We start from the raw sequence: 21,441 nt of genomic DNA, 5'->3' as shown, positions 1-21,441 counted from the left end.
GTGTCTGTCTATAAAACTCAATCATGGTGGTGGAGGCAGGAGGGGAGAAGGAACACAGCCATTGTGATGGAGGCCAACCTTGGTGTCATGGGCTAGGGTTGGGTGTAGGCAAAGGAGGTGGTCCTGTCAACCTTCCCATTCAAGACTATGGCCTGGTGAACTTATTTTATAAACACCAAAAAAGAGATCATTATGAAGTCCCGTCCTGGGATTCATGAGGGACCTGTATAAATAAGGGGTTGCAAACAGATCCCTTTTGCCGGTCCTGGCTGCCATCCACACTGTGCACGGTGTGGAGAGCCCACGGCATAATATGAGGACAGGACGGGGGACCTTTCCTTCACAGACTTTCTGTGCTGTGAAACAGCATGGACATTTCAGAGACTTGGCCACCTCTTTGCTGAAATAAATACTTCAGGTCTCAGACACTGTTTCCATTCGGCTTGTATTTATTATGAGTAAGCAAAACTGGGTACTAAACTTTAAGAAAAGAATCCCTTTAAAAAGAAAACTGCCAAAGGACCTATGGTATAGCACAGGAAACTCTGCTCAAAATTATGTAACAACCTCAATGGGAAAAGAATTTGCAAAAGAATAGATATATGTGTATGTATAACTGAATCACTTTGCTGCACACCTGAAACTATCACAACATTGTTAATCAACTATATGTCAATATAAAATAAAAGGATTCAGGAAAAAATAAAACTGTCAAAAAAAGATATCTATCTTCACCAAGGATACTATTTGACAACCCATCATTGTGCTGGGCTCACAAGATCAAGAGGCACCTACTGCTTGGCTGAAGACGACGTCTCTTCTTAGCGTCAGCATCAAACATTGGGGAAGGCTGTAGGCAAGCTCCTGAAGGAGCACGAACGTCAGGGACTGCTTGGCTCGATTCACCACTTCTCCCATGCAGTCCTTCAGGGTAAGGATGAGGGGATACAGCTGTTCATACCAGTCCTCTGTGGGGTGGATGGGGCATAAGAACAGTGGGATAGATGAAGGAAGGTCTTGGAAGATAGAACCAATTTGTATATTTTTTCAGTGAAGTTCTACACATTATTAAGGAGTCACAAAGATTAGATTTAAAGATCTCTGATTCCAATCTCTCCTCTGAACTCCAGGTGTCTATTACCAGCCACCCACTTGGGTGTATCTAACTCATCTATAGTAGAAGTCTTCTCTTCTCTACTCATCTCTAATCTGTGCATTGCCTGTATCTTAGCGGATGGTGCCACCAAACTCTTCCTATGCTGGAAACAATTTCTTGGACTTCTTCTACAGTCTCCACATTTACTGGGTCATTAAATCAGTTCTACCACCATAGTAAGCCATCAAACACTCATCTTCCTCCTTGCCCTCTCCCATCATCATTTATCCATCTCCTTCGGACCACTTTCTATTCCGCTCCATAACTGACCCCTCTTCCTCCAGTCATATTCTACTCGAATCCTTTCTCAACAGAGTTGCTAGAGGGGGCTTTCTAATCAGTTTGAATCCCATCACTCACTCTTTCACTTCCTTAACTTAAACTATTTTAAACACACCAAAACATTCAGAACAAAGTCCCAAAGCATGACAGACCCTGCATTATCTGACCTCTGCCTACATGTTCAGTCTCATCGCTCAGAACTTTTTCACTTGAAGCCTTGAGTCCAGGTGAGCTGAATAACATGGATTTCCCCAAACCTGTTGTCTCTCATCTCAGTGTCTTTGCAAATCCTATCTCCAATCCTGGAGCACATACGTATCTTCCTGACAAACACTTTACCTTCTCTGCAGACTCAACAGGGTTTCTCTCTTCCAGGAAGTCTTCTTGATTTTCCCCTTAATCCCCTCCTCCCCCGATCCCTGTTTACTAAAAGTTTGCATCACAGCTCCTTGCTCTTACTGTTCTAGAGTGATCCATGCTGTTCTGCAAGAAAGGGAGCTCACTGAGGGTGAGAAATTTCTGCTTTAATCACTGAATCTCCAGAAGCTAGCATAGCAGATATTCAGTTTTTAATTGAACGAGTAAAGTTATAATAAATATAACAAAAGTCTTTTAAGATATAGACATGTAAGAGACAATCAAGTTTTTGACAATATTTGGAATTCAAATAGCTTTCCTTCAAATCAGGATACAAAATTGAAACCATCTGTGCTTTTTGTATGTCTAGAAATTTAACATGTTTCAGTTATATAATTATGACTTTGGCATGTGAAATAGAAACAAGTTATATCCTATTTCAGTTTATTTGGAAATCAAACCCCTGACAAATGTCAAACATTATAAATTCCAGACTGTGTGCTATTCCATTAATATATAAATAAAGTAACAGTAGTGGGAAAAATACAAATATGATTTAAAAGAAACAAGCGAATGCTGAAAAATTAATTATGAATCAAGATCTAAAATGGTATGACCGGGGCTTCCCTGTTGGCGCAGTGGTTTAGAGTCCACCTGCCGATGCAGGGGACACGGGTTCATGCCCCGGTCCAGGAAGATCCCACATGCCATGGAGCAGCTGGGCCCGTGAGCCATGGCCGCTGAGCCTGCACGTCCGGAGCATGTGCTCCGCAACGGGAGAGGCCACAGTGAGAGGCCTGCGTACCACAGAAAGAAAGAAAATAATAATAATAAATAAATAAAAATAAAACAAAATGGTATGACCTTCTCAGTTTACAAAAGTGAATGATGTGAAAGGTCAATAATCAGTTAAAACCTTGGAAGAGTTATAGGTAGTGATGAAAAGAATCGTAATCATTATTGTACCATATCTATTATCACTTACTTATTTTATGTTGTGGTGAAATAGATTAGATGAAATAAACCAAAATGGATGAAAGGATAATTAATGGCCCCAACTCAATAAAAAGATGTGTTCCTGTTAATACTCCATGTAAATGCTTACGTGATGCTATAATGCAAAATACATTAGGAATATTAGGAGTTCTTATTTTAAAATATTGTAGAGTTAAGTGTTATGAGAGGAATAAAAAAACACTAGAGAAAGGGGAATTCAATGAAGGCCTATTAAATCTGTAATCATTTAATAAAGGAATCACTGTGGGCAGCCTAGGATGAAACATGAACCGTGGTTCAAGTACAACAGGCATTCGGCGACTATTGATTTTTATGTCATTAGTAGCTGTAAAAAGGGCAAATGGAGGTACATTAGACTTATTTTCAGAATAAAAGACACATCAGTAGACACCAAGAAGGAATATTCGATATTCCTATTGTTTTCATATTTACATTCTTTTATCTCCCATTCTCTCCTACTCTCTAATTATTGTTCTCAATATGAACGTACACACACACACACACACACACACACACACACACACACACACGACGAATATCTCAATAAATTGACCCAGATGTAGATCTTAAAAGACAACAGACTGAAAACCTATTTTGTTTTGTGCTGAGGTCTGCAGAGATCTACTGAAGAATTCTCCAACATAAGATAAAGCCTGTGCGCAGTAGGTGGCGCTGTTTTACCAGGCTGAAGTAGAACTAACTTGGTCACTTACTCCATTCAGGTAACAGATTTATATACTCTTTTATATATTTGCACAGTTCCCAAACAGCAGGTACATGTTGTATGGGCACTTTGCATCCTACTCTCCTGTGTCAAGTGGTCAATAACCTGGCCAAAAGTGTAATAGGCTCTTTCTATTAGAAAATGGAAAATTAACTTAATTTTTTTCCCTTGGAAGATACTAAGTGACGGCTCAAATTAAATATAGCTGATGGTTTTCTTGAAGATCTTTAAAAGAGGAATCTTCACAGATTTCTTCATTAGCATCAGGATAATTTCTTTACTCACTTCTAAACCTGTCTTCACACTTATCTAACCATTTGACTCAATCAGAAATTACAATGACATTAAAAAAGAGACAGAGAGATCACCTGATTTCTAGTCCTTCTAGAATAAAACTAAGGACCTGGAAAAATAAATAAATACACTGAAATTCTAAATCTAGGAGTGTTGTTAGGTATTTGTCTGACACTAGCAATATTCCAGTGTCTCTGTTTATTGTAATTATATATACTTTTTTACGGCTAAAAGTTAAGGAAAATGACAATATAAGAAAACATTAATGATGAATGAGAAAATTACAAGTTGGTGAGCAAGGTAGAATGGCTTAAAGATATTAATAAGCTTCCTATAAAGAAGCATACTTGAGAAAGCTAGAATTACATTTTTTTTTCTAGAAAAAAAGCAATTTAAGTTCAGCAGATAAAGGAAAACCTCACTGGCAAATGCAAATTGTGATGGCTTCAGGTTTTGTTCCCTGTTAATATTCACTCTGTAAATCTCAGGTTCTGAAATAAACACAATGGGGTGTGATAGGCCAAAGAAAGGCCAAAGTAGTCAGTTCATAAACAGCCTTTTTGCTCCAATGAGCATTCCAAATCACTCTCACAAAGGCAAACGAAATGTTTTAGTTTTCTCTTTAAAAATATTTTTGGGGGCTTCCCTGGTGGCGCAGCAGTTAAGAATCCGCCTGCCAATGCAAGGGACACGGGTTCAAGCCCTGGTCCAGGAAGATCCCACATGCCGCGGAGCAACTAAGCCCGTGCACCACAACTACTGAGCCTGCACTCTAGAGCCCACAAGCCACAACTACTGAAGCCCGCATGTCTAGAGCCTGTGCTCCACAACAAGAGAAGCCACCGCAATGAGAAGCGCGCACACTGCAACAAAGAGTAGCCCCCGCTCACTGCAACTAGAGAGAAAGCCCGCGTGCAGCAACAAAGTCCCAATGCAGCCAAAAATAAATAAATTAAAAAATATATATTTTTTCGGTAACAACAAAAAAAGCTGTAACTCCTGACGGTCCTGAGACCACTGTCATATCCCTCTCAGCTTCCTGTCTCTCCATACTTACAATTTACATGGGGTTTATTTTGCCCTGATGGGAAAACCATTTTCTGGGAGGGATAAAGATGGTGTTCGTTCTGCATTTTCTAGTCCAAGGAAGAAATCTTGAAATGCACACATCCACTCTTCTGAGTTTAGTTTCCTCACGTTTGAACTGAGATTTTACACACACACACACACACACACACACACACACACACACACACTCCTGATACACCCAAGGACGCAGGGTAGCTCAGGGCTCACCACAATATAGTCACCGCACCTACACCTCTCACAGAAGCTAACTGGCCCAGCAGGCACTTAAGTGCCCACATCGTGGATTCTATCCCCTGGGCTCCTTTTAGTGACAGAGGAAAATATGAAGAGAATGTTTTAGCGTCTCTATAAAAACTTGCTGAAACTCCTTAACCCTGAGACCAAGAAGCAGAGTCTTTCCTCAGGAAAGCATTAAAAAGCGTGTGGGTCTGCTGAGCTTTTCCTGAGCTTTGTGAAGTGTGTTGGAAGGCATCCAAGCAGAGCCTGTTTTCCAGCTTCTCCAACGTATTCAAGTGAATTCACTGAAGGATTCAAAGAACGACTGCCGGGCACCCACCTCCTCCACACACCATCTATTTCCTGTACAGGTTGTTCACGTCCTCTGAGCTCAATGGCTCTTAGGTTGCTCAGGAGAAAAAAAAAAAAAGAGCCGAATACCAACCAATGGTAGCAGAGCGTAATGCTTTCTTTCCAATTTCTGAGCCATTTTCTTCTCAGGTGCTTGGTCTCTTTTTCTCATTTAAGATAATGAACTTCACTTCAAGGAAGCTTGTAGCCATTGTTATTTTTGTTATCACCACTTTTTAGACATGGGGGTGGGGGGAAGAAAAGCTCACAGCTTGCATGCCCTTTAAACTTTATGCAAGGAGATAAGAGAAGAAACGAGCCTGGCTCTAAGGATTGCCTAAGTTAAGAAGATGATGAGCTGTGAAGTCATTAGAATGGCCTTTAAGGAGGGTGATAAAATTTTCAAGGTTCTGAGAGGAACAGAGACCCATCCCACAGCTGACAGGGTTTTTATAGGATGCCCAAACCTCAGGTAGCACAGAACTGGCAGTGAGTTCAAGGCTGAGGGCTGGGAGTGGGTATATCATATCCCTGCCCATAGAGTCCTTGTTGGTTTTGAAGAGCCTATGTCCTCTGTCAACCCAGAGATGGCTACCTATGTGCCCCTCTGTCTTTTGGGTACAATTTTACAATGTGAACATCAGCACTGAGGGGTCAACTAATAATAAGTCTTCCTCTCCGGATACCTTCTAGCAGGACTCCTCTGTATACTACACAGGGCCAACTTTGGTCATAGACTCTAGACACCCGGCCATAGGAGGCCTCCAAATATCAGCGGTATCTCTGAGATAGAGGACACAGAAATGAGGCTAATCCAGACAACAGACAAGTAACCAAGGAAAGAAAAGCACCTGCTGAGGCTGGGCTGCCTAGAGTGACTTCCTTGGCCACTCAGAATGACCTCCTCCAAGTCTTCCTAACTCCTTGCCCACCTTTACAATCTGGTCCAGGAATTTAAAAAAACCTGTATTTATCTTTCTTTAAAAAATGCTAACCTGTCTTCCTTATATCAATTTCCCCTCTTTTTTCACTGCCATCGTGAGAAATACATTCGTCCTTCAGAATCCATGGAGGATTGGTTCCAGGAACTCTTGCAAATACCAAAAACCAAGGATGCTCAAGTCCCTTCTATAAAATGTCATAGTACCATCATCCCTCCGTATCCGCGGGTTCCACATCTGGGGATTCAACCAACTGTGGATGAGGAACCTGCAGATACAGAGGGCTGACTGTATCTGACAAATAGAGCCTCTTCAATGTGAGGTCCTATGGTTGCTACTAATATTAAAACTCATGACCCCTACCATCAAGGAGCTTAAAATACAGAACCCATAAACTAATCTGGAGGAGGTCAGAAGTGGGACTGGAGGGGAGCGGGGAAGGGACTGAGATGACTTTAAGGACGTGGAAAAGGCAGGAATAAAGGAGAAGTAAGTGTTGAGCCTGAAGCCGTAGGAAAAACCAATGGAAAACCAGGTGGGCAGTCACCATGGTAGACACAGGGAATGCAATAAGTAGGTGTGGGGAGAGAAGAGGGAAGGTGCAGAGTATGGGTGGGCAGAGAGCAAAAAGCTAAGAAGCAAGGCCAAATCTAGAAATAATGGGTATCAGGTAGGGCAAGGTTAATGATAAGCCTGGAAGGAAGATCACATATAAATGTTGTGCCTTCCTTTGCACCTAGTAGGAGCAGTCTTAAAGGCTCCAAGGGTATTCACACAAAAGACAAACGTGTATCTTCAAATGCTATCATCGTCGTGTCCAGTGAGCTATGATCCAAGGTAAGTGACTGACCTTGGCACCTTCCAGCTGTGTGAGAAATGAGTGGACTGCTCGACACACTGCTAGGAGAAGAACAAAGGCAACTTTTCTCATGTCAAGGGAACCTTATTTGTTTAAGTCCTGCCAGTCTGAGAACAATGTCATAAAACTTTCCAGTCTTGCTCTTAGAAAAACAGCAAAGGAAATGCATCAACTGATATCCTGCTTAAACTTCTCATTTCATAGCACAAAGTTGAAAGCCTTAAGTAAATTCTGCTAAGACAGTTTCCAGGAACTAAATCCATTAATCAAACAAGTTCTGCATTGGTTGCAGCACAAAAGTTTTGAATCAGAGTTTACAGTGGACCAGGAAGAGTCACATATTCACATTCCTTGAGCTTATTTTGCCTTTTGGCCTAAAAAAATCTGTAACCTCAGGACTCTGACCTACAAACACGCTGAGCTTTTAAGAATAAGTCATTGATCAACCTAAAATCACCAATACATCTACATCAGACAGCTCTTGTCATTTAAATTTTGTCCAGTATCTAAGACTGAGAAAAGAGGGGTGGTAGATATTGAGTTGACGAAAGCCTGATTAGAGGGCACCCAGAGGGGAAAAGAAGACACATTATCTACCTGCAGCGAACTAGGTGAGTGTAGAAGTTCAAGGCCAGTAAAGTTCAAGGCCAGTGGAATACAGGGCATCCTTTTAAAAATTATTTCTACAGGGGCTTCCCTGGTGGCGCAGTGGTTGAGAGTCCGCCTGCCGATGCAGGGGACACGGGTTCGTGCCCCGGTCTGGGAAGATCCCACATGCCGTGGAGCGGCTGGCTGCGTGAGCCACGGCCGCTGAGCCTGCGCGTCCGGAGCCTGTGCTCCACAACGGGAGAGGCCACAACAGTGAGAGGCCCACGTAACGCAAAAAAAAAAAAAAAAAAAAAAAAAAATATTGCTACAAATCCAACAAAGCCTCATGTAAACAGGTTCAACTTATAAGTGCTGAGTAAGTAGGCAAGTAACCAAACATAACATAAACAGTACCATTTCTCACTCTATTCCATAATTATATGCCCCACAGTTCCCACATGGGATATATGAATCTTTTTTCTTTGACTATCTCAGTTTCTCTGTGGGAGTGAGTATCATCAGATTTATGAGAACGCTAAATAATATTTCAATTGTAATTATGAATACTTGGCAATTCTTAATTTCTGCATAAGGTACAATTCCATAGTAAACTTTTAAGAGATACCGATGGGATCGATTTTCATGAAGTTATCCCATAATATTGCTAATTTGTGTCTGATAAAACTTAACATTTTGTTCAAAGGGTGACAGCAAAAAATTATCTGTACAGAGTTAAGGTTAGAGATGCTTCTTCCTGGAAAGAACAGAAGCAGTGCAGCATCGTGGTTGAGGGGACAGGCTCTCAACTCAGAGCACCAGGGTTGGAATCCAGACGCTGCCACTACACTTGGTTCTACTCTTTCCATCTACAGTCAAATCTCAACATAACAGCCTGGATGTTAAAATCTAAGTCAAATCAGGTTAATCCTCTGCTCAAAATCCTCCAATTACCTCTTGATTTTCTCAGAGTAATAGCCAAAGTCAATACAAAGACACTACATAATCCTTCCCCCAACAAGTTACCTCTAAATTCATCTTCTACTCTCTCCTCTTCACTTTCTCTGTTCAAACCAAACCAGCTTCTTTGCTGTTTCCTGATCATGGAAGGCATACTTATGCCTCAAGGTTTTTGCATTAGTTGTGTTCAATGCCTCAAATATCCTTACCCCAGGTATCCACATGGCTCACTTCCTTACCTCCTTGTGTCTTTGTTCAAACATCAACTTCTCAGTGAAGCTCGCACTGACTACAAAACTTCAACAATATTCCAAAACCTTTTTACTTCACTCTACATTTTTCCACAGCATTTGCCACTGTTAACATATTAGGTGATGCCCTTATTTCTTATGTTACTTTTTTATGTCGAGAGACGTAAAAAGAATACAAACTTCAGGATGTCAGGTGTTTTGTATGTTTTGTTCATTATTGTATCCCAGTGTCTAGAATAGTGCCTGTATAGTAGATGCTCAACTAAAATATGTTGAATGACTGAAAGGAAAGAAAAAAATCACTTTAAAAATAATGTGAGATGGATTAGAGGATGGGACCTTGAAGATGGCGGAAGAGTAAGACGCGGAGATCACCTTCCTCCCCACAGATACACCAGAAATACATCTACACGTGGAACAACTCCTACAGAACACCTACTGAAGGCTGGTAGAAGACCTCAGACCTCCCAAAAGGCAAGACACTCCCCACGTACCTGGGTAGGGCAAAAGAAAAAACAGAGACAAAAGAATAGGGACGGCACCTGCACCAGTGGGAGGGAGCTGTGAAGGAGGAAAAGTTTCCACACACTAGGAAGCCCCTTCGCGGGCGGAGACTGCGGGAGGCGGAGTGGGGAGCTTAGGAGCCAAGGAGGAGAGCACAGCGACGGGTGCCGAGGGCAAAGCGGAGAGATTCCCGCACAGAGGATCGGTGCCGACCGGCACTCACCAGCCCGAGTGGCTTGTCTGCTCACCCGCCGGGGCGGGCGGGGCTGGGAGCTGAGGCTCGGGTTTCGGTTTCGGATGGATCCCAGGGAGAGGACTGGGGTTGGCGGCGTGAACACTGCCTGAAGGGGCTAGTGCGCCACGGCTAGCCGGGAGGGAGTCCGGGGAAAAGTCTGCACCTGCCGAAGAGGCAAGAGACTTTTTCTTCCCACTTTGTTTCCTGGTGCGCGAGGAGAGAGGTTTAAGAGCGCTGCTTAAAGGAGCTCCAGAGACGGGCGCGAGCCGCGGCTAAAAGCGCGGACCCCAGAGACGGGCAGGAGACGATAAGGCCGCTGCTGACGCCACCAAGGGGCCTGTGTGCGAGCACAGGTCACTATCCACACCTCCCTTCCGGGGAGCCTGTGCAGCCCGCCACTGCCAGGTTCCCGGGATCCAGGGACAACTTCACCGGGAGAATGCATGGCGGGCCTCACGCTGGTGCAACGTCACGGTGGCCTCTGCCGCTGCAGGCCCGCCCCGCACTCCGTGCCCCCCCCCCGCCCCGCTTGAGTGCGCCAGAGCCTGCGAATCAGCGGTTCCTTTAACCCCGTCCTGTCTGAGCAAAAAACAGACACCCTCCAGCGACCTACACAAAGAGGCAGGGCCAAATCCAAAGCTGAGTCCCTGGGAGCTGTGAGAACAAAGAGGAGAAAGGGAAATCTCTCCCAGCAGCCTCAGGGGCAGCGGATTAAAGCTCCACAATCAACTTGATGTACCCTGCATCTGTGGAATACCTGAATAGACAACGAGTCATCCCAAATTGAGGAGGTGGGCTTCGAGAGCAAGCTCTATGATTTTTTCCCCTTTTCCTCTTTTTGTGAATGTGTATGTGTATGCTTCTGTGTGAGACCTTGTCTGTATAGTCTTGCTTCCACCATTTGTCCTAGGGTTCTATCCGTCCATGGTTTTTAAAAAAATTTTTTTCTTAATAATTAATTTTAATAACTTTATTATACTTTTCTTTCTTGCTTGCTTGCTTTCTTTTCTTTCTTTCTTTCCTTCCTTCCTTCCCTCCTTTAGACAACAAATCATCCCAAATTGAGGAGGTGGTCTCTGAGAGCAAGATTTATGATTTTTCCCCCTTTACCTCTTTCTGTGAGGGTGTATGTGTATGCTTCTGTGTAAGATTTTGTCTGTATAGCTTTGCTTCCAAAATTTGTCCTAAGGTTCTATCCGTCCCTTTTTTTTCTATTCTAAATAAGTATTTTTTAATTCAATAACTTTATTACACTTTATTTTATTTTTACTGTATCTTCTTTCTGTCTTTTTTCCTTCTTTCCCTCCTTCCTTCCTTCCTCCCTCCCTCCCTCCTTTTCTTTCCTTCTTGCCTTCTTTCCTTCTTTGCTTCTTTCTTTCTTTCCTCCTTTCTTTCTTCCTTTCTTCCCTCTTTTCCTTCTTTCTTTCCTCATACTTCTACTAATTCTCTCTACTTTTTCTCTCTTTTATTCTGAGCCGTGTGGATGAAAGGCTCTTGGTGCTCCAGCCAGGAGTCAGGGCTCTGCCTCTGAGGCAGGAGAGCCAACTTCAGGACACTGGTCAACAAGAGACCTCCCAGCTCTCTATCAAATGGCAAAAATCTCCCAGAGACCTCCATCTCAATGCCAGAACCCAGCTTCACTCAACGACCAGCAAGCTACAGTGCTGGACAACCTATGCCAAACAACTAGCAAAACAGGAACACAACCCCACCCATTAGCAGAGAGGTTGCCTAAAATCATAATAAGGCCACAGACACCCCAAAACACACCACCAGATGTGAACCTCCCCACTAGAGAGACAAGATCCAGCCTCATCCACCACAACACAGGCACTAGTCCCCTCCACCAGGAAGCCTACACAACCCACTGAACCAACCTTAGCCACTGGAGACAGACATCAAAGACAGCGGGAACTACGAACCTGCAGCCTGCAAAAAGGAGACCCCAGACACAGTAAGATAAGCAAAATGAGAAGACAGAAAAACACACAGCAGATAAAGGAACAAGATACAAATGCACCAGACCTAACAAATGAAGAGGAAATAGGTGGTCTACCTGAAAAAGAATTCAGAATAATGATAGTAAAGATGATCCGAAATCTTGGAAATAGAATGGACAAAATGCAATAAAGAGTTAACAAGGACCTAGAATAAATAAAGATGACACAAGCAACGATGAACAACACAATAAATGAAATTAAAAGTACTCTACATGGGATCAATAGCAGAATAACTGAGGCAGAAGAACGGATAAGTGACTTGGAAGATAAAATAGTGGAAATAACTACTGCAGAGCAGAATAAAGAAAAACGAATGAAAAGAACTGAGGACAGTCTCAGAGACCTCTGGGACAACATCAAACACACCAACATTCGAATTATAGGGGTTCCAGAAGAAGAAGAGAAAAAGAAAGGGACTGAGAAAATATTTGAAGAGATTATAGTTGAAAACTTCCCTAATATGGGAAAGGAAATAGTTAATCAAGTCCAGGAAGCACAGAGAGTCCCATACAGGAAAAATCCAAGGAGAAATACGCCAAGACACATATTAATCAAACTGTCAAAAATTAAATACAAAGAAAGCATATTAAAAGCAGCAAGGGAAAAACAACAAATAACACACAAGGGAATGCCCATAAGGTTAACAGCTGATCTCTCAGCAGAAACCCTACAAGCCAGAAGGGAGTGGCAGGACATACTGAAAGTGTTGAAGGAGGAAAACCTGCAACCAAGACTACTCTACCCAGCAAGGATCTCATTCAGATTTGATGGAGAAATTAAAACCTTTACAGACAAGCAAAAGCTGAGAGAGTTCAGCACCACCAAACCAGCTTTACAACAAATGCTAAAGAAACTTCTCTAGACAAGAAACACAAGAGAAGGAAAAGACCTATAATAACGAACCCAAAACAATTAAGAAAATGGGAATAGGAACATACATATCGATAATTACCTTAAATGTAAATGGACTAAATGCTCCCACCAAGAGACACAGATTGGCTGAATGGATACAAAAGCAAGACCCTTATATGTGCTGTCTACAAGAGACTCACTTCAGAACTAGAGACACATACAGACTGAAAGTAAGGGGATGGAAAAAGATATTCCATGCAAATGGAAACCAAAAGAAAGCTGGAGTAGTAATTCTCATATCAGACAAAATAGACTTTAAAATAAGGACTATTGAAAGAGACAAAGAAGGACACTACATAATGATCAAGGGACCGATCCAAGAAGAAGATATAACAATTGTAAATATTTATGCACCCAACATAGGAGCACCTCAATACATAAGGCAAATACTAACAGCCATAAAAGGGGAAATCGACAGTAACACATTCATAGTAGGGGACTTTAACACCCCACTTTCACCCATGGACAGATCATCCAAAATGAAAATAAATAAGGAAACACAAGCTTTAAATGATACATTAAACAAGATGGACTTAATTGATATTTATAGGACACTCCATCCAAAAACAACAGAATACACATTTTTCTCAAGTGCTCATGGAACATTCTCCAGGATAGATCATACTTGGGTCACAAATCAAGCCTTGGTAAATTTAAGAAAATTGAAATTGTATCAAGTATCTTTTCTGACCACAACGCCATGAGACTAGATATCAATTACAGGAAAATATCTGTAAAAAATACAAACACATGGAAGCTAAACAATACACTACTTAATAATGAAGTGATCACTGAAAAAATCAAAGAGGAAATTAAAAAATACCTAGAGGGGCTTCCCTGGTGGCGCAGTGGTTGGGAGTCCGCCTGCCGATGCAGGGGACACGGGTTCGTGCCCCGGTCCGGGAGGATCCCGCGTGCCGCGGAGTGGCTGGGCCCGTGGGCCATGGCCGCTGGGCCTGCGCGTCCGGAGCCTGTGCTCCAAAACGGGAGAGGCCACAGCAGTGAGAGGCCCGCGTACCGCCAAAAAAAAAAAAAAAAAAAAAAAAAAAAAAATACCTAGAAACAAATGACAATGGAGACACAACGACCCAAAACCTATGGGATGCAGCAAAAGCAGTTCTAAGGCGGAAGTTTATAGCAATACAAGCCCACCTTAAGAAGCAGGAAACATCTCGAATAAACAACCTAACCTTGCACCTCAAGCAATTAGAGAAAGAAGAACAAAACAACCCCAAAGCTAGCAGAAGGAAAGAAATCATAAAAATCAGATCAGAAATAAATGAAAAAGAAATGAAGGAAACAATAGCAAAGATCAATAAAGCTAAAAGCTGGTTCTTTTAGAAGATAAACAAAATAGATAAACCACTAGCCAGACTCATCAAGAAAAAAAGGGAGAAGACTCAAATCAATAGAATTAGAAATGAAAAAGGAGAAGTAACAACTGACACTGCAGAAATAAAAAAGATCATGAGAGATTACTACAAGCAACTCTATGCCAATAAAATGGACAATCTGGAAGAAATGGACAAATTCTTAGAAATGCACAACCTGCCAAGACTGAATCAGGAAGAAATAGAAAATATGAACAGACCAATCACAAGCACTGAAATTGAAACTGTAATTAAAAATCTTCCAACAAACAAAAGCCCACGACCAGATGGCTTCACAGGTGAATTCTATCAAACATTTAGAGAAGAGCTGACACCTATCCTTCTCAAACTCTTCCAAAATATAGCAGAGGGAGGAACACTCCCAAATTCCTTCTACGAGGCCACCATCACCTTGATACCAAAACCAGAAAAGGATGTCACAAAGAAAGAAAACTACAGGCCAATATCACTGATGAACATAGATGCAAAAATCCTCAACAAAATACTAGCAAACAGAATCCAACAGCACATTAAAAGGATCATACACCATGATCAAGTGGGGTTTATTCCAGGAATGCAAGGATTCTTCAATATACGCAAATCTATCAATGTGATAAACCATATTAACAAATTGAAGGAGAAAAACCATATGATCATCTCAATAGATGCAGAGAAAGCTTTTGACAAAATTCAACACCCATTTATGATAAAAACCCTGCAGAAAGTAGGCATAGAGGGAACTTTCCTCAACATAATAAAGGCCATATATGACAAGCCCACAGCAAACATCATCCTCAATGGTGAAAAACTGAAAGCATTTCCACTAAGATCAGGAACAAGACAAGGTTGCCCACTCTCACCACTCTTATTCAACATAGTTTTGGAAGTTTTAGCCACAGCAATCAGAGAAGAAAAGGAAATAAAAGGAATCCAAATCGGAAAAGAAGAAGTAAAGCTGTCACTGTTTGCAGATGACATGATACTATACATAGAGAATCCTAAAGATGCTACCAGAAAACTACTAGAGCTAATCAATGAATTTGGTAAAGTAGCAGGATACAAAATTAATGCACAGAAATCTCTGGCATTCCTATATACTAATGATGAAAAATCTGAAAATGAAATCAAGAAAACACTCCCATTTACCATTGCAACAAAAAGAATAAAATATCTAGGAATAAGCCTACCTAAGGAGACAAAAGGCCTGTATGCAGAAAAATATAAGACACTGATGAAAGAAATTAAAGATGATACAAATAGATGGAGAGATATACCATGTTCTTGGATTGGAAGAATCAACATTGTGAAAATGACTCTACTACCCAAAGCAATCTATAGATTCCATGCAATCCCTATGAAACTACCACTGGCATTTTTCACAGAAGTAGAACAAAAAATTTCACAATTTGTATGGAAACACAAAAGACCCCGAATAGCCAAAGCAATCTTGAGAACGAAAAAAGGAGCTGGAGGAATCAGGCTCCCTGACTTCAGACTATACTACAAAGCTACAGTAATCAAGACAGTACGGTACTGGCACAAAAACAGAAAGATAGCTCAATGGAACAGGATAGAAAGCCCAGAGATAAACCCACGCACATATGGACACCTTATCTTTGATAAAGGTGGCAGGAATGTACAGTGGAGAAAGGACAGCCTCTTCAATAAGTGGTGCTGGGAAAACTGGACAGGTACATGTAAAAGTATGAGATTAGATCACTCCCTACAACCATACACAAAAATAAGCTCAAAATGGATTAAAGACCTAAATGTAAGGCCAGAAACTATCAAACTTTCTGACCCACCTCCTAGAGTAATGGAAATAAAAACAAAAATAAACAAATGGGACCTAATGAAACTTCAAAGCTTTTGCACAGCAAAGGAAACCATAAACAAGACCAAAAGACAACCCTCAGAATGGGAGAAAATATTTGCAAATGAAGCAACTAACAAAGGACTAATCTCCAAAATTCACAAGCAGCTCATGCAGCTCAATAACAAAAAACCAAACAACCCAATCCAAAAATGGGCAGAAGACCTAAATAGACATTTCTCCAAAGAAGATATACAGACTGCCAAAAACACCTGAAAGAATGCTCAACATCATTAATCATTAGAGAAATGCAAATCAAAACTACAATGAGATATCATCTCACACCAGTCAGAATGGCCATCATCAAAAAATCTAGAAACAATAAATGCTGGAGAGGGTGTGGAGAAAAGGGAACACTCTTGCACTGCTGGTGGCAATGTGAATTGGTTCAGCCACTATGGAGAACAGTATGGAGGTTCCTTAAAAAAGTACAAATAGAACTACCATATGACCCAGCAATCCCACTACTGGGCATATACCCTCAGAAAACCATAATTCAAAAAGAGTCATGTACCAAAATGTTCATTGCAGCTCTATTTACAATAGCCCAGAGATGGAAACAACCTAAGTGCCCATCATCGGATGAATGGATAAAGAAGATGTGGCACATATATACAATGGAATATTACTCAGCCATAAAAAGAAACGAAATTGAGCTATTTGTAATGAGGTGGATAGACCTAGAGTCTGTCATACAGAGTGAAGTAAGTCAGAAGGAAAAAGACAAATACCGTATGCTAACACATATATATGGAATTTAAGGGGAAAAAATGTCATGAAGAACCTAGAGGTAAGACAGGAATAAAGATGCAGACCTACTGGAGAACGGACTTGAGGATATGGGGAGGGGGAAGGGTGAGCTGTGACAGGGCGAGAGAGAGTCATGGACATATACACACTAACAAACGTAAGGTAGATAGCTAGTGGGAAGCAGCCGCATGGCACAGGGATATCGGCTCGGTGCTTTGTGACCGCCTGGAGGGGTGGGATAGGGAGGGTGGGAGGGAGGGAGGCGCAAGAGGGAAGACATATGGGAACATATGTATATGTATAACTGATTCACTTTGTTATAAAGCAGAAACTAACACACCATTGTAAAGCAATTATACCCCAATAAAGATGTTAAAAAAATAATAATGTGACATCTTTATTATCGTAAAACTTCAGAACTGGAAGAGACTTTAAAAATTTGCAGATGATCTGTATTTTACCAACAAAGAAAGTGAGGTCCAGAGAATTTAAGCAATGTGTCAAAGGTCATGCAGCCAAATTAGTAAACTGTGGACTTGCCAAGTATCTTGGCTCTGGGTCAAGTGTTGTTTTGTTACATCATAATTCACGGCACAATTTTTAAGGGAAACAACATTAATTTTCTGATAAGACTAAATGTTCAACAATGTCATAGGGTAAAATTATTATTGGAGTTCTAAGTTTACAATAAAAATCTTTGTGTCATCTTTTATTTTTTACCAAGTTTTAATTTTAACTTGTAAGTGTATTTTAAAAGTTGTCTCACCTACTGACCTGTGAGTTTAAAAAAGCCTCATTCATTGATGTTTCTTTCCCAATGGAATTCTAAACATTTATGTGTAGAAATTCATGGACTCCAGGAATGTTAAGTGCAAGTTCGAGGATATAATGATTTTCAAGCATGTATGCATAAATATGCACATACACTGAAGATAGTCAATAATACCAAGAAAACCTAAGCATTTCTTGTCTGGTAGCAGTTATAGATCAAGGTGACTATGCGTTGGACTCTACTTGCCAAGAATCATGTTAGGCTCTGGAGATTCAAGAGCAAATCAAAAATACTTGGCATATTTTCTCACAGAGCCAAGACTAGTAGGGGAAATATTTAAAACAGCATTACCAATAAATCAGAGATACAGAGGCTGCAAACTAGTGGCCCATGAACAGCTTCATTTGGCCCTCAAATGTATTTTATTCGGCCTTCCTCACATTGTAATAATTTTTAAATAATCTATTATCAACCTTTAAAAAATTGGGATATTTTATATAAAAATTCAGTCACTTGAAAAATCAGAAGATGTGGTAAATAACTTTAGGTCCAGATTCCCCCATGGGAATGATTGGCTAGAGCTGTAGCAGTGGCCCTCTTTGTAGGGACATTTACTTCCTAGTTTGCTCCAGTGTCCATCAATTTCACCTGACTCATTCATGTTAACCTGCATGATGACTGTGGGCCTTTGTACTTACAACCCTTGTAGAAAGCATGATTCCATCATGTGCAGAATCCAACGAAAAATAAAATTGTGAGACTTTGGTTCAAAAAGCAGTAAACAAGCTTTTTTTTTTTTTTTCTTTCTTTCTTTCTTCCTCAGTGGTACCTCTCTCGGCCCATCATGGTGATTTCTATTTACTCTTTCATGTCATAGTCCTTTGGGTATGGGGATGCTTGCGTGAAGAGCTTCAAAGGCACCCAGACTGACCCTGACTCTCCAGCACTCACACCCAGGTCCCTTAGCAGGTGAGGGTGGGAATGGGAGATTGTCACTGGACTGGGACAAGGATGGGGAAGCTAGGCAGGCACTGGAGAACCAGGGAGACAGAACCGGAGATGAACCAAGTCTCCAAGTTCCAGGCATAGCCTTCTTTGCCCATTATTTACTTATAACACAAAGCTAACACTATTTAAAAAAAAAAAGGCAAGATGGTGACCATAGAGCATTAAACCCAGAGCAAAGGGTCCTGCTGACTGAGGAATTCTGTGCACTTGCAAGTGGTCCCCCGCTTGTAACGCCAACTCTGGTCTGAAAGATCAGAAAAGGTGCCCCAGAAGATGTGCACACTGAGCCTGTGGACAGTAGAGGTGGGCAAACATTTGAAAGCCTGGCATTGAAAAGCACAAGGTGAGCTCTCCAAAGAGTCCAGTGTGGCTGGATCAGGAAGGTTGAGGTAGGGTGACATGAAGAAGATGGCAAAGCACTTGAAGAGGCAAATGGGAGTCTGGGAATTTAGGGCCTTGTAAGATAAGGAGAAAATGTAACCAACAAGTGAAGCATTAGCTATGACTACCTGGGAAATCATTCATCAAGATATTAAGAGCAAACATAAAGGCAAGTAAACACACATGCAAAACTGCTCTTAAAATTGAAGCATTCCTTGTCCAACAGTTATTCTGCAGACCCAGTTCTTTCTGACAAATTCAATCAGGGATCACTCTGCCTGGAAGCGAGGCAGGGATGGAAAGCTTAGCAAAGTGCATGTCACAGAAATGCGAGTGCAGTCAGTTTTAACTATTAAGGTGACTATTTCCTCTCTTTTCCCTCATTTGGTCTCCAAGTTGCATTTGATTTTCATCCCTTGGTGCTTCCTACTCCTCAGCTGAGGGCAATCTCCGCACCCCAAGGCTCTGTATTAGGGATTATGCTCATTTTTTCCTTTCTTTCTCTTTTCATTTTATCCAGTTTCATCTATCTATCTGCTGAAGACTCCCAAATGGATACTTCCTCTTCCACTTTCTTTATCTTGTAGATGCTGTCTTTGGAAAAATCTCTGTGTATCTCCTTTCAAATACAAGTTGCTCAGCCACCAGACTGCAAGAATATGACGATGACTGAGTGTATTTCTAGATACAGTGCCTGGCATAGAATAGATGCTCAAATAATATCTATCAATTGAATGAAAGGATCTTCCTCTTTGTCTTCCAACTAACATGTATTTGGTATGTCTCTTCCGTAAGGCTTAACGCCATGAACTGTTTTAGATATATTTAGATATAATTGTGTCAACTGATTAATTGTTCTATTCATTACTTATTTCAGGTGTATTAGGAAGATAGCTACTCTGGCCAACCAAAGGTAAAGATAGGAAAAAAGATTTGCTAAAAAATGTGATTTGCTAAAACCTTGGATTTGTCCCTATTTGGAGTACGGGGAGGGGAATTTTTCAGACGACTGATCTTTGGCATTCGCTAGTCATGGATAATTGGTGATAAATTACTGATAAATTCTTGGTAGTTACCAGACAATTGTGTTAACTGGAGGCAGGCAGCGATAAACTAAAAGATGTGGGGGAAAATAAATTCTCAGATCCCAAGGCATGTGCCTGCCAGTTAGAAGAAAATTATGAATTGGGGAAGAACGTGAGAATCAAGGAACATGAAAGTAACCAGCGGTACGTGAACTAATTCTGTGATCTCCAGGGATATTTATCTCCTTTGTATGAGGAAGCAGTGATGACTTGAAGCCAGCATGGGCTCATCTGGGAAAATGATGGCACAGGAACTTCATCTCATTTTTGACAGGGCTTACAGCTAGGTAGATTAGAAAAACGTATTCAAATAGGGTATTTGGCCTTTCACAGGGCACTTCATGACACCTGTGTGAAAAACAGAGAAATACAGGCCATGCAATAACACAAATGGGTCAATACATAGCCGGATCAACACACATCCCCAAAGAGTAGTGATTAACAAGTGTATTTCAATGCATACAATTCTTTTTAGTAATATGCCTCAAGGATATATATTTATCTCTGTTTTCCCATTATTTTTATCTGTTACTTCTGTGAGTGGACAGGAAATGTTTCCAAGATGTGAAGAAAATAAACCTGAGTAGGGTAGGACAGTAGATATGATGGATGAAAGAAACAGGTATTTATTAGCATGTACTCAAAAGTGTACTATATTACTGTTGTGGGTTTAGACACCAATCTCTTCAGGAGAATTGAAATAGACTGTGTCTTAATCTCCTTGTGCTCCTAATATTTCACAATGTCTAGCACAGAGTGGTGCTTAAATATTACTTGAATTTTGAGAAGCCTGAAGGATAGGTCCAATTTAGCAGGGTTTATGGATTTCAATGAAGTTAATAGTAAGATACGACTGTCAAAATAGCAAATGTAAACTTAGATATCAATAATAGAATAGTATCTAAAAGTAGAGAAGTGGTCCTCCTGTGTTACTCTGCACTTGATGCTAAACCTTTGAAAAATGACCAAAACAGGGGCAATTCAAAAAATAACATGATGGTTGCTTTCAGATATGTTAGGCTATAATGTGCAAAAAGGAAAGTAAATTTGTTCCGTTTGTTGTAAATGATTAGATCTGGGCTAGCGGGTAAAATTAAAGAAAACATATTTAGATCAACATCTGGAGTGTGCCATTTTAGGACATAAAAAACGGTTTCTATCAGTGGAGATGTGTATCACAGGCTAGGGGAAAATTGGCAGATACTACAGATAAGCGTCTTAACATAATTTAGGAGGTTTAATTACATAATCCTTAAGGGCACATCAAAATCTAAGATTCTAAATTCACTGGTTTTATCGTTGAGTCCTCAATTTATTATGAAATTGAAATCATGTGGTACTACACATACAGAAGATGCTTATAAGTATGTTTAACTGTACAAAAAAATTAAAGGACAATCTTGTTTATTAAGAAAATATAGGAATATATATAAGCCATGGGAGTTTGGAACAGTTAATCTATTATTTGT

General features: G+C 40.9%; 1 protein-coding gene across 5 annotated transcripts in view; it reads right to left on the bottom strand.

Moving 5' to 3' along the window:
* INPP4B (inositol polyphosphate-4-phosphatase type II B) overlaps nucleotides 1–21,441 on the bottom strand; it is a 323,827-nt gene that overhangs the window by 85,592 nt on the left and 216,794 nt on the right. For all 5 annotated transcript variants that reach the window (XM_032632713.1, XM_032632712.1, XM_032632709.1 and 2 more), the window contains one exon: nucleotides 796–968. In XM_032632713.1, the coding sequence (XP_032488604.1) occupies nucleotides 796–968 (173 nt within the window). The remainder of the gene's footprint in view (nucleotides 1–795; nucleotides 969–21,441) is intronic.

Source organism: Phocoena sinus, chromosome 5, assembly GCF_008692025.1.
Source record: "Phocoena sinus isolate mPhoSin1 chromosome 5, mPhoSin1.pri, whole genome shotgun sequence".
In the NCBI taxonomy this organism is placed as follows: Eukaryota; Metazoa; Chordata; class Mammalia; order Artiodactyla; family Phocoenidae; genus Phocoena; species Phocoena sinus.
Note: the sequence above shows the minus strand (reverse complement) of the source record. Positions and strands in the feature narration are given on the sequence as shown.